The sequence below is a fragment of the Mus pahari genome, chromosome 18 (genome assembly GCF_900095145.1).
Source record: "Mus pahari chromosome 18, PAHARI_EIJ_v1.1, whole genome shotgun sequence".
NCBI classification, from domain to species: Eukaryota; Metazoa; Chordata; class Mammalia; order Rodentia; family Muridae; genus Mus; species Mus pahari.
Window position 1 is genome coordinate 38247804 of NC_034607.1, and position 13017 is coordinate 38260820.

Sequence of the window (13017 nt, forward strand, 5' to 3'; positions counted from 1 at the left end):
AGGAGGGAGAGGAGGAGGAAGGAGGAGGAGGGAGAGGAGGAGGAAGAGGAGGGAGAGGAGGAGGAAGAGGAGGGAGAGGAGGAGGAAGAGGAGGGAGAGGATCAAGAGGAGGAGGAGGAGGAGGAGGAGGAGGGAGAGGAGAAAGCAGCAGCAGCAGCAGCAGCAGCCGCCGCCCAGGCAAAGTCTTATGAGTTAGAAAACCTCCAACAATACCACTGGGCTCATTTGTGTTGGCCACCTATTGCTGAGCATGGGGCCGGCCCTTAAGTGTGCTCGTATAGCCCCTGAGAATGTTAGAGAAACTCATGTTTTCCCTGTGAGTGGGCCTCCATTTTTTTTTTTATCTGAACTCCAGTGAGAACAGGTCGGCTAAGGTTTGAGGTTCACACGCTGAAAAGCAATCCTGACTGTGAGGTGTTAAGAGTGTGGGAAATGAGTGTTGTGACAGGAGGTGATTCAGATGAAACAAGGTCATTAGGGTAGAGCATCCCATGGGCGGGTCCTGGTGGCTTCCGATGCTCCGATCTGTCTTTGCCAGCAAGAAGGTCATTACCAAATATAGTCTTAGACCTTAGATCCTAACTCTGAGACCATGCGGACCTCTTTTCTTTGTAACTATCCATTCTGTGGTATAGTGTTATATCACACATAAAGCATGAAATACAGGTCCAGCCAGGGACTCATGAAGATAATTAAAAGTTTATTCACTCAGTGAAGATTTAGTGAGTCCTTGGTGTCTGTTAGGGACAAAGGTAAGGGACGACTTGTGTCTAAAAGAGGGTGATACTTCTGGGGACAGGGACAGGTGATTGACAGATCCTTGCTGCGGGGTGTTGTAGTGGGCGATAGAGGAAATCGTGGTTGCTTTGGGTGCTCAGAGAACAGAGTTGGGGCCAGGCATTTTCTGAACAGTGTGCATGATGGACTTTGAGAACTTGATATGTACGTCTCACTTCATCAATGGCATGAACACACAGGGTGTTGAAATAAGCAAACGTTCCCACGAGCCTCTGAACATTAAACCTTGTCTCCCTGAGAGGCCAGGAGTGTACCCAAGGATGGCTGCTCAGACTCCTGGTGGCTAGAGGAGGCCATGGCACGGAGAAACCATCCAGCCCCCCCGGGGGGGGGGAGTAGCAGGAAGCTCACCGGATGAGGGTGATGTTTTTCCGTGGCACCTCCTTCAGGTCACTGATGGATGATGTCTTGCCGGCGAAGCAGTAATTGGGGTTGTAGTCCGTCATGATGGTCGAGGTCCGTAGCTTGCTCAGCTTATACTCAGGGCTCTGCAGCTCCATCTGCATAGCTTGCAACTCCTGGTGCTTCCGACGGTACACTGCAGACAGACAGGTGTCCGCTGTAAGGGGGGGGAGGCTGGACCAGGCGAAGCTCAGCAGAAGCTCAGCAGAGGCCACTTCCTCCAGACTTTGAACTTTAAGCTTCCTTATCACTGTTAACCACACTAACAAAGCCATGAAGCGTACTAACGTATCCCTTCACCATGGAAACCGGTGTGACACTTAGATCATATAACGGGTATATGTTTTACTGTGTCAGTCAGGGATGGGGGGTCTGTTTCTGTGGCTGTGATAAGAGAGCCTGACACAAGCAGCTTAGGGGAGCCAAAGAATTTCCTTTGGGTCACAGACCCAGGGTATAGTCCATCGTTGTGGGGGAAGGCAAGGCAGCGAGAACCTGAAGTGGTCTGGTCACATCTAGTCAAGAGCAGAGAAGAAAGGCACACCTGGACTCAGCTCACGTTCTCCCTTTTAAAATACAGTCCAGCATCCGAACCTGGGGGGGTAGGGGGGATGGTGCTGCCACTTTTGGGGTGGGTCATCTCATGTCAGTTAGCCCAGTTAAGAAAACCCCTCACAGATGTGTCTACAGGTCACCTAAAACTAGACGACTCATCACCGAGATGACCGCCCCAGGTGATTCCAGACTGGGTCGAATCGAAAATTAAAACTAGCCTTACAGATAGACATGCCAGGATTTCATCAGGGAGATGGCTGAGATCCATTAGACATGAAGGAGCAATGGGGGAGAGGTTAGTTAGGGGGATCCTGGAGGCCACACAGCAGAAGGATGTTTTTAGCGAGGTTCTTGGGGCCATTTTGGGACCCAGGATGGCCATCAGAGTTATCTCAGGTCTCCTATGACCGAGTCTGCGCTTCTGGGACATTCCCTCTGCCTGGCTTCCTCTCTCTGCTTATCTATCGGAGAGTCTTATAGCCACAAGGTCCATATTGAGCCTCTGTGCCCTGAGATGGGCTCACCTTGGTCGGATGGAAGGGGCTCAGGAACCAGTTTTAAATCTCTGGTTGAGTGGGAGTGTTCCTGGCTAGTATGGCTCGAGCCACAGATACACAGGGAACGGCCCCAGCCATGACCATGGAGCCCTCAAGTGCCGAGGAGCTGACAGTGAATATGGGGGGGGGGTACAGGAAAGAGTATCTTTACATTTGTGTGGGGCACGGAAGGGTAACCACCTCTGCCCTGTGAGCAGCCAGGGGGCCACACAGAGACAAAGATCAGCACCAGAGACTCCTTTCTGAAACAGCAGATTCTCTGGTGGGTAGAGGGTTGGTGGTTCTGTTTTCACTGGGACTAGTAGCCAAGTCTGGGACCTATCAGGGCAGAGTGATACGTTGGCGTCCGTGTGTGTATCCCAAGACCCTATTCCCGAGGGACTTGCTTTGCCCCTTCGGAAGCCCCGCTGCTCTGCCACACTCACCAATCATGATGCCGGAGAATGCCAGAACCAGGGCAGCCACCAGGGCAGAGGTCACGACGGAGAGGATCAACGAGAGCGGCAGGTGGGGCTCCGGGGTGGGCGACACTGGAAGACAGGTCCGGAAGGGGTACTGACCACCATGCTGATTCTCCTCTCCCTAAGCAGGTCTCAAGCCAGAAATACCCTCCCCAGCTGGAAAAAGCCACCTGCTGTTTCCAGTCTCTGGAGATCTTGTCACGCCTCCCTTTTTCAGGAGACCATGGGCGGGCCCTAAGCAGGCTCATCCTGGTCTCTCAGGATCCCAGAAGTAGCTTCGGGGTAGAGGGAAAATTCAATAAGGATGAATATAAATCCTGGGTCTTGGTCCCAAAAGTCAGCTGCACGAGGATGGGATGCGGACAGGAGGGGGAAACAGGAGTGGACATGGAAGAGACTTGGGGACCTTAGGGGACTGATTCCATACCCAGGAGGACCCAGAAGTGGAGTCCTTTGGTGACACCCTCAGAAGTGGAGTTACTTCTTAGAACAGGAGAAGACCCTGTGAGTCCCATCCAGGGCAAACTATATGTTCTGTTCACAAAACTATCCCTCCCCTCCCCTCCCCTTTCCCCTCTCTCTTCTTTTCCCCCCTCTTCCCTTCCCTCCCCTTCCCTTCCCTTCCCTTCCCTTCCCTTCCCTTGCCTTTCCTTCCTTTCCCCTCTCTCTTCTTTTCCCCCCTCTTCCCTTCCCTCCCCTTCCCTTCCTTTCACTTCCCTACCCCTGTCTCTACCCTTTCCCTTCTCCTTCCTCTCCTCTCCCTTTCCCCTTCATCTCTTCTTCCTTTTTCTTTCTTCTCCCTTCCTTCCCCTCCCCTCCAGTCCTTTCCTCTTTCCTTTCCTTTCTTCTCTTCCTCCCCTCCTCCCCTTCCCTATCCTTGTCCCTTGCCATCCCATTCCTTGTTTCATATATATATATATATGAGCTTAGAGCTCTACCTGTGTGGTCAAAGCAAACAGCTATTGAATATGGAGGGCACTCAAAAAACAAAAGCATTCTCATCAAATGTGTGTGCTAAAGGCTGTGTCCAGTCAGGAACCTTACACAGGAAGTTCAAAGGCACAGGGCCTGGCTCTGAAATTCCTCAGCCCAGGGGTGTCTTAGGAGTGCTAAGACCCCCATTGGTAGGTACTCGAGTGGTCACGGGATGTCTGGCCCCTTGGTAGAGATGCCACAGGGTTTGCTTCATGGCTTCGGTAAGGGAGTAGGCAATGAATTCTGAGACCACTTCAGGTGTCTTCCCCTTCATACAAGGTCTCCTTGCCCAGTTGCCAGAATATGAACAAGAGACAGGCAAGATACTTAACATCTGGGCTTGTTCAGTTGGCTTAAGTTTTGGACCTCTTCCCCTCCCCCGACTGTTGTCCCTTACCGATGCAGGAGACACCATCATCAGCCAGCACGGTCCCATGTTCACAGAAGCAGATGACTTTGTGGCTCTCAGGGTCCATGTGACATTCGTCTACCTCGCAGTGACTGCAGTTTAGATAATGCTTGATATTCACTTCCCCATGGCCCTCCATCACTGGTGACAAGGAGGGGGGGGTCAGTCTCAGGCTGAACATGGAAGATCAGTCACTCTGTACCTTCAGGTCCCTCCCACCCCCTGCCTTTGAACTCTCCTAGCTGCTTGCTGTGGATTCTTGGGGTCCCTGTTCCAGGTAGCCTCGGCAGGTGAGAGCACACGTGTTTGGGGGAAGCATATTTGGGTGAGCGGAGCTGAGAGCGGGGGGTATGTGGTTTTCTGTGTGTAGGTGAGACCTGTAATTAAGGTCCCTGGCTCTGGTACGGTGTTTAGCTACTCTCGTGTCACTTTCTAGGTCCTGCCTGCCTGGTGGTTCATACTCTAAGTTCAGCCCCACACCCCAACTTCCGCAAACTATGATGAGGTGAGCTATAGGAAGACTTGTTTCTGCAGGTGGGGGTCCATGGCCTTGCTTTGGTATCCTGACCCCATACAATGTCCGGGTTGGTGGAAGAAATGGCTTAAGTTTGTATTATCACCTGGTAGAGGGGGTACCTTTTAAGGCCGGGGTGTACAGGATACCCAATGGACTGATGAAGGAAACCCCATCTTCCCCATCCATTTCGGGGTCATTGTTTGATGCTGCGTTGCCACCTGTGGCAAACCAGAGAAGAGTTGAACCCCAAAAGGTGGGTGCCCAAGTCTCAACACACACACACATCAACAGGCATGCAGTTATGGCCAAAGCTATGGGTCCCTGGGGGTGGGGGTGGGGTCTGTGGAACAGGGAGGTGGCAAGGGAAGGGAGGTTCCAGGCACAGAGGCTATACGTTGGTTTAACTCTGTAGATGCTGGGCGTGTGGGCCAATTTCCCTTGCGGGGTGGAGTCAGATCATCCAGGGAGTCTCTACCACGCTGCTGAGGCCTCAGTACTAAGTGGCAGGTAATCAAGAGTCTAGAAGGTTGTAGTCTCTTGAGGTTGGGGTGCGTTCTTGTGTCTTAGAGAGTTGCTTGGGTCACTTGGGGGTCATGATGGGACCTGGGGGGAGATGAGCCACTGTGCCTTCAGGCTCCCGTCCCTCCTTACATCAGGGACTGGGTGATCTTGGGGTTTCCCCCTGCCCCCAGGGTCCTCCCACCCACCCAAGGCTTGGAAAGGAAGCTTGTGTGATGAGCACAAGCATTTCCCACACAGCAACAAAGCAAGACACATACACGAAGAACAGTCACAGTGCTGGCATGCAGTGTGTCCTAATCTGGGGGCGGGTGTGTGGGGGGGTGTCATCTGCCAGTCTCTTAGCTGCAAACTCTTCCCCAGGCAATGGGGGAATCAAGGGCAGGCTGGTTGGTGCAGGACTGGGTTTGAAGCTGCCCGCAGGGGCTTCTGGGAGTAATTCCCACCCACATGGACAGTGCTGCTCTCAGGCAGCTGGTGGGCTGGACAGAAAGCTGAAAGCAAGGACCACGTGACACCTTAGACCAGATGCAGTTATGCTGGCTTAGCCAGGCCCCCCAAATGAGCTGTAGGGGCTAGAAAGAGTCTGGTCTTCAGGGTTGCCTGGTCCTTGTGGTGGGTGGTTCCTGGAACCGTCAGGGAAGCCAAAGCTTTTATGTTCAGCTTTGAAAGGGGATGTGGAGGGGGAGGGATGGGATCAAGGATCACGTAGGATCTTGATGCTGTTGCTACACAAGCCTGGAGGCAGGATGCTGGCACAGGAGCCAACACCCTACCTCTGGCGGGCCCAAGCCAGGCAGAGGGGAGGGGAGCGTGCAGTGACATCACAGTCTACACTGGGGAGGGGGCGGGTCAGTGGGGGCGGGACGGTGACAGGGAGGGAGGAGCCTAGGACTAAGAGGGGAAAGAGTGACACCTAGAACGCGAATCATCTTTACCTATATATCCTCCGCCTCCTCCACCTGAGGAGCACCCCCCTCCACCCCCTCCGAAACCCCCTCTTGTCTCCCACCCCCACTTCTTCATAGCCTGGGGGCAGGAATGTCCTCCGGCGGCGCCCTCCAGCAAAGACTTTCCGGCCCAGAGCAAGGAAGTGTTATCATTCCAGCCGCCTCCACCACCTGCAGGAGAAATGAGACGTGCCTCTTGAGGGGCGGGCGGTATTAGAAGGAGAACGGAGCTGAAGAAGTTGGAAAGGGGATGTGGTGGTCTTTGAGGGCCATTCCCACTAGCTATGGTCCAGGGCCCAGCGCGCCCGACGGGAGCTAGGAGTAGCGAGCCAGTGACACCTCTTAAGCCACAGTATGTGCCTATAAAGTTGTTGCGCCTGGTTCCCTGCTTCCTGACAGGGCTCTCTAGCTCAGGAGTAGGCAGTGCACTTCAGTAGAGACTGGGGGGGGGGGGGGACACTGGGGACAGGCAGAATGATGGTGGAACTTCTTAGCGTCTGGCCACCGCCTCCTGGAAGTGAACACTCACTTCACTAACTGTTTCCATTCTAACAAGTCTCTGCAGGCAACTGCTGGGCCCCTGCAAAGGTCAATGCACTAGTTTCTTGCAGGATCAGGCTCTATCTAGCCCCAAGGGTTTCACTGTTTGCTGGCTGTGAATGAAATTCAGGCCATTACCTCCTCATTCTGAGCCCCTCCCCTACCCCCATCTGTATCTTGGAGCTAATAGGATTCAAATAGAAATGTTGAGGGTGGACGTTAGAGCCACCGGACTGAGCTCAGAAACACTCCTCAAGGGCCAAGTGGGGGCCAGTTAAGTCTCATAGGAAGAACACTTTGTCTGCCAGCTGCCTTGTGCCAGGCTTAGCCTGTTTCAGAGCTGTGGAGGTGCTCAGCAGGGAGTGGGCAACGCCTGAGGGATATGGTAGCCACTTTAGCCTGCTTCAGGAACGCCAGGGACTGCCTTGTGCTCTTGGAAAGAGAACTGACAGACAGACAGAATTAAGCCCTGTGTACGGCCACTAGCACTTGATGACAATGATTGTCCCCCACCAGGCCTCGAGACCAGTGCGCCATCCACCTCCTTGCTCCATATGACATTCCAGGGGACATCGAATCCAATGACCCCCTAGGAGTTGACCTCAATGGGCCCTGGAAACCCATGCAGAAGGAACAGAGTGGCTTTCCTGGGACTTCAAGAGTTAACCTGCCAGGTGGTCAATCTTCTGAATGAGGTCCCCCAAGCCCAGAGAGTACAATATAGTAGAGGGACATAAAGGTTCAGGGCAGGGCTCTGGTAGAGGTGATTTAGATGTTAGTAATTGGGAGCCAAGCTTACAAAATGAAGCTCCAATTCACAGCAACGGCAAACAAATCTGAATGGATTCCCCCCTCTGCCCCTTCCCAGGCAAGGCATACAGGCTTTGTCAGCTAGTTCTAGAAACTGGAGGGTTGGGGTTCCGGGCCTCCACAGGGCTACTCAGCAATCCTCAAGCCAGCAAGCCAGCTCCAGAAGCAACAGGATGCCTCCTCCGCCCCGCTCCCCCATATTGGCATCAATAAGAACAGCTCCCAGCATTCAGGACCCCTGAGAAATTTCTGGTGGGGGGTGGGGCTTTACCTGCGGCTCCGGAATTGCCGTTCAGCCCTAGAACGGAGGAGTTACTCTCCAGTCGCTCTGGGTGGAACATTTCTGTCTTGGCCCCATAGGCCCTGCCACCACCGCCAGCTGCAATGATCAGGGGTACGGGCACGCCATCTTTCATCTGCCCAGGGGAGACATTCGGAGATGAGGACACAGAGGTAGGCGTCCCATTAGGGAGACCCTCTGCCCTAGTTTAAATGTTTCCATTTAGCAATTTGCAGGGCAGTGGGGGTGACTTCCCCATCTGTGGTGGTTTGCGGGCCCTGAATCGATGTTACAATAACTCCCTTCTGACCAGCCTTTGTATGAGTTGCGGTTCAAGCGGTGATAAGAACCCACCAGGGTACGCATCTCTTAACAGGTTACAAATGAGCTGGGCTGGACCCTGGAGGATCTTTCCCGCAGCCCCTTCCCTGAAGCCCCTGGGAGACATTGTTGCTGGTGATGAGACATTGTTGCAGCTCTCCCTCCCTTCTTCAGTCCTCTCTTGGATCCCCACAAGTTCAAGAATAAGCACCACCTAGCATCATTGCCTCCAGGGGAGCACCCCGCTAGAAACCCCTTTTACGATCTGTGGTCTGGCTTGATAAGGTTAAAAAAGTCTGTCAGGCCTGGCTGGACAAGTTGAAAGGCAAATGTAGAACCCTTTCTCAGGCAGAAAAACCCAACCACCCTCTGGTCCTCACAGTTAACTCAACATAGACCATCTCAGGGGCTTCTGTCTAGCTTTGTTCTGGAACTGTAACACCACGATGGGCTCCAGCCATTGCTTTGTCCTTCGGAGAAGACCGCACCTTAAACACGTAGGTGGCTCCACCCCCTCCTCCTCCTCCTCCTGCCCACTCGTGCACGCTTCTGTTCACTCGGATCTCTTCTTCTATGACATTGTTCTCGCCGACACAGACTTTCTGGATTAGTTGGTTTGCCTGCAAGAACAAAGACTGCCTCAGTAGGTTTGTGCCCGAGTCAGAGACCTTGTGTGCGTACAGCAGGATCTGATTGCCTCTCAGACAGCTTATGGTCGAACTGAGGAGTCAGAAGTAAATGCGCACAAACAGTGATCACTTTGAGCAGTGTTAAGAAAGGGCCACAAAGGCTGGCTTGGATACAAAGGGTAAGGGAAGCTGGGGGGAAGGCGTGCAGCCAGGGAGGACTGCCTGCAGGAGGTGGCTTCTGGTTGGGCTGTAGAGTATGGGGAGGGTTTCAGCAGAGACAAGGAAAATCCAGGTCATTCCAAGCGTAGCATGACCTACAGGAAAGGAGGCGTGTGTGTGTGTGTGGGGGGGGGGGTAGGGAAAGGCTTAAAGGTCTTACGTAGAAAAGTCCAGCTTAGTCCAGAGGGCCCAGTTAGGATCCTGTGGCTGCCCAGAAGGGATGCCAAGACCCTGGGAAGTGAGGCTGGATGGCACACACAGATTAGGTGGACAGCCAGGTCATGGCACAGGCCTTGTGGATGGTCAATATTGGACTTAGGAGTGAAGAGCCACTGAGATCTCTGTCTCTCTGCCTCTGTCTGTCTGTCTGTCTGTCTGTCTGTCTTTCTGTCTGTCTTTTGGTCGGTCTGTCTCTCTGCCTCTGTCTGACTGTCTTCTGTCTCTCCCTCATTACAGTTCTGGAACATTGTGAGAAGAATTGAAAATAAACACAGAACAAATAAACAAAACCCACTGTGCAATTTGCATCCTCAGCTCACCTTTGGGAAAGGCATGTCTCCCTCATCTTATACATATTATTCTTTCCATCTAAAGTCCCTTTCCTCGTTTCTAGAAATCTCTGGAATGTAGCCCCCAGGTAGAGCCCCCTGGCTGCCTGTAGGAGAGGGCATGGACCTTGGAATCCAATAGCTACATCCGTCATCACTCTGAGTGACTGCCGCTGTGGTTCTCAGGTATGGGATGGGGACGGCGCCACTATAAATCACAGGCTGCATGGATATGCAGGCTGGCCACTAACATTGTGTGCCATACTTGTTAAGGATGGATAAGTGGCTGAATTAGTATCACATTAGAGTCACTTGTGGGCCCCACAGGCTCCTGGGGATGTGGAGGTTTCTGGAATTATGCTGGGATGTCTGTAACATAAAATCCTGGAATCCTGGAAGGAAGAGGCTACTGCCTGAAGAACACTCACACCTTCTGTGGCCGCTGCGGCTCAGATGAATTCCCTAAACACCAGCCTGACCTCAGAGGAAAATGACTTCTCTTCCACTTAATGGAATAAAAGCCAATAAAACATCAAATTTTCATCAAACGCTGCTGCATAACCAGTCAGTGGACATGGCAATCCATCTCGAGTCACTCCTTATGCTAAAGTATTCAGGAGTGCCAGCAGTGGGTACTCGAGAAATTTCCAGATAAACGGCTGAGATGCGATTTGGTTTTTTTTTTATGGCGTTTTGGATTTAATGATGGAAGTAATTTGACATTTCTTAGAGTGGATTTAGTGTGCACGGGACTCTCCGGACTACTGGGGTAGAGCTAACATTTCCCCCAGGTATATGCAGCTGCCGGGAAAACTGCTGGAAAAGTGGCCTTGGACAGGCAAGGGTGGCAAGGTGCGTGCCCAGAGGCTGGGTCCAGGGGAAGGGAGGGAGGATGGGGGCTGCCAGTTGAGCAGTACTTCGATGAGACTCTCAGGGTCCTGGACTTGCCTCCAACTATAAATCAAAGGGCTGCCCCGAGTGAAGCAGCAGAGCTGAGAAGATCCACTTCAAGACCTGTCTCCCCTTCTCTCTCTCCTCTGGCAGCCAGCAGTGTGACCTCCACATCCTGGAGGTGCCTCTTTCTGAGGAATGATCCTGGAGACTGCTGGAATAGTGTGGGGGCAAGGGGAGGGGAGCCTGAGGATGGCCCGGCTAACTGTCCCTGCTCCATGCGTCCCTTAAGTCAGAAAGAAGATACCTAAGAGATGATCCGTTCTCAGCAAACATCTCTCTAGTGGAGATGGTGTACTTCTTCACCAGACTCCTCAGACTTCCCCCACCACCAAGTCCTCCCTTCCTCCCTGTTCCTTGTTAATTTCTCTTCTGGAACCCAGGGCTCAATCCTTGGTTCCTCCTCTTTATCTGAACCACACCGTAGGTGACCTCAGCCAGTGTGATCTTTATTCTTATTTAGATCCTCCTCCCTGGATCACTTCTAAACCCCAGCTGTCGACCTGTGTTGCCCATAGCTGTTGTCCATAGCTACGGGATCTCCACAGTCAGTGTGCCTGACCTTGACCTCCTCACCTTGCTCCCAGATCTACTCAGTGTGTGTGTGCGTGCTCACGCGTGCGTATGTGAGCATGCATGCATGTGCATGTTTTAAGACAGTCTCTCTTGTAACTGGGGCTAGCCTGAACTTCAGTAGGCTGGTCCAGCTGACCTCCAACTTGTTGGGACTGCAGGCACAAGTCCAGCCCATGCCGCCCCCTACTGCCGTATCTTCTGGCGGGTGACTGCAGTGCTCAGTTCTTGGAGTCGCTCTTTTGACTTTTCTTTCTCTCAGCTCCTCATATAATCAGGCAGGAAGCCCTCTTAGATTTCACATTCCAAGCGCGCCCAGAATCCAGTCACTTCCCACCACCTCCGCTTAGACTACATGGTCCAAGCCACCAGGACCTCTGGCTGGATGAATGTAGTACCCTTTGAATCTGACACTTGCCTCCTCCCTTGTCCCCGTGGGATCCAAACTTCATGGTGCAGGCACGGGGAGTCCTTGGAGGCATGATCTTTACATCACTATTTGGCTCTGAGGATGTGGGATGTCATTACAGGGGCCTGGCCCAGCCTGTTCCCTTGGCCCTCACCTCTTAGTGACCCCCCCTCCCCCCGGCCCTCTGCTTCTCTCCTTGGGTGCGCAGGCATGCTTCCACCCCAGGGACCGAGCCTTGGCCGAATCTTTCTCTTTTTGCTAGAATAAATGTGCCTTGTGTGTAAGATCTCTCTGGTCCATTGAATGTCCCTATTGCCTAGATGGTGACGGCACACACAAGTACTCAGTTTGTGTGTTGAATCAGTTTGAATGAACAGAGGATGGTCTGGCTAATGCCCTGGCCTTCCTGGTGTTTGCTGGGTGGGTGGGGGTATGGGACTTAGCCATTAGGTCAGTGACTTTTAGCCACCTAAGGGGGCGTCTGGGATTTTCAGGAGATGTTTTCTGGTGGTTGCTGCTGAGATATGGCTGGCATCAAGCGGTGGAGGACGATGAGGACGCGACTGGACAACGTACACAATGTGAAGCAGGTCCCCCCTCTGCTGTAAAGAAATTCTCCTCTAAAATTCCAACAGTGCTTACGTGGAGGAAGCCTGATTTGGACTCATGTTATGAGGCAAGGTCGGGTAGGAAATAGGCTTTCTCTGTCTCTGTCTGTCTGTCTGTCTCTCTCTCATTCTCTCTCTGTCTTTCTGTCTCTGTCTCTCTGTCTCTGTCTCTCTGTCTCTCCATCTATCTCTGTCTCTGTCCTCTGTCCGTCTCTGTCTCTGTCTCTTTCTCTAACTCTCTCTTTCTTTCTCTCATTCTCTCTCTGTCTGTCTGTCTCTGTCTGTCTGTCTGTCTCTCTCTCTCTGTCTCTCTCTGTCTCTGTCTCTCTCTCTCTCTGTCTCTCTCTCTGTCTCTCTCTGTCTCTGTCTCTCTGTCTCTCTCTCTCTGTGTGTAAAGGAGTGTTTTACAGCAGCAGCTAGAGCCAACTTCCTGTACCTAGAGCTTGGGATGGCCAGGCATCAGGTAGAGAGCCTCCCACAAATGTGCAGTTAAGTCAGCTAAACAGCAGCTTACTTTTTAAAGTTCACTTCATTCTCATTTTTTTTTCCCCAGTGGAAACTGTGGGAGGAGATAATGCTTGAAGACAGCAGGCCCTCCTCTCCTAAGGACCCACAGGGAGAGTGTAAGAGGACCCATCACTTTCTTCCCATATGCAAGTGTGCATGGCGTGCCTGGCCCAACCAGCAGAGGGCGCTTCCCTCTGCTTATGCCTGAGATGGCCTCCTCCTGCCCTCTCGGGAACTGTCCCTATGTATGCACAAAGTTTGAGAACAAGTAGGTTGATTAATAAGAATGATAAAGTGCAGCAACCTAGAGGAACAAGTAGATTACAATTGAATTAAAAAAAAAAAAAGACATAGTCCTGTGAAAAGACATAACTGATTACAATCCAATCAAGTAAAAGTCCCTTGCAGAAGTCAATGCGATCTTTCTGCTTAGATGAAAGAATTACATTAGCACTCAATAAATTCCTGTGAAAATTACA

At 52.3% G+C, this 13017-nt stretch overlaps 1 protein-coding gene across 1 annotated transcript in view; it reads right to left on the minus strand.

The window, feature by feature from the left end:
* Positions 1-13017, minus strand: part of Alk (ALK receptor tyrosine kinase) — a 723531-nt gene that overhangs the window by 28444 nt on the left and 682070 nt on the right. Inside the window, exons 14-20 of the mRNA XM_021217650.2 lie at positions 8583-8714; positions 7765-7909; positions 6132-6314; positions 4794-4892; positions 4146-4298; positions 2738-2842; positions 1150-1336 (exon numbers count right to left, since the gene is read on the minus strand). Of these exons, the coding sequence (XP_021073309.1) occupies positions 1150-1336; positions 2738-2842; positions 4146-4298; positions 4794-4892; positions 6132-6314; positions 7765-7909; positions 8583-8714 (1004 nt within the window). The remainder of the gene's footprint in view (positions 1-1149; positions 1337-2737; positions 2843-4145; positions 4299-4793; positions 4893-6131; positions 6315-7764; positions 7910-8582; positions 8715-13017) is intronic.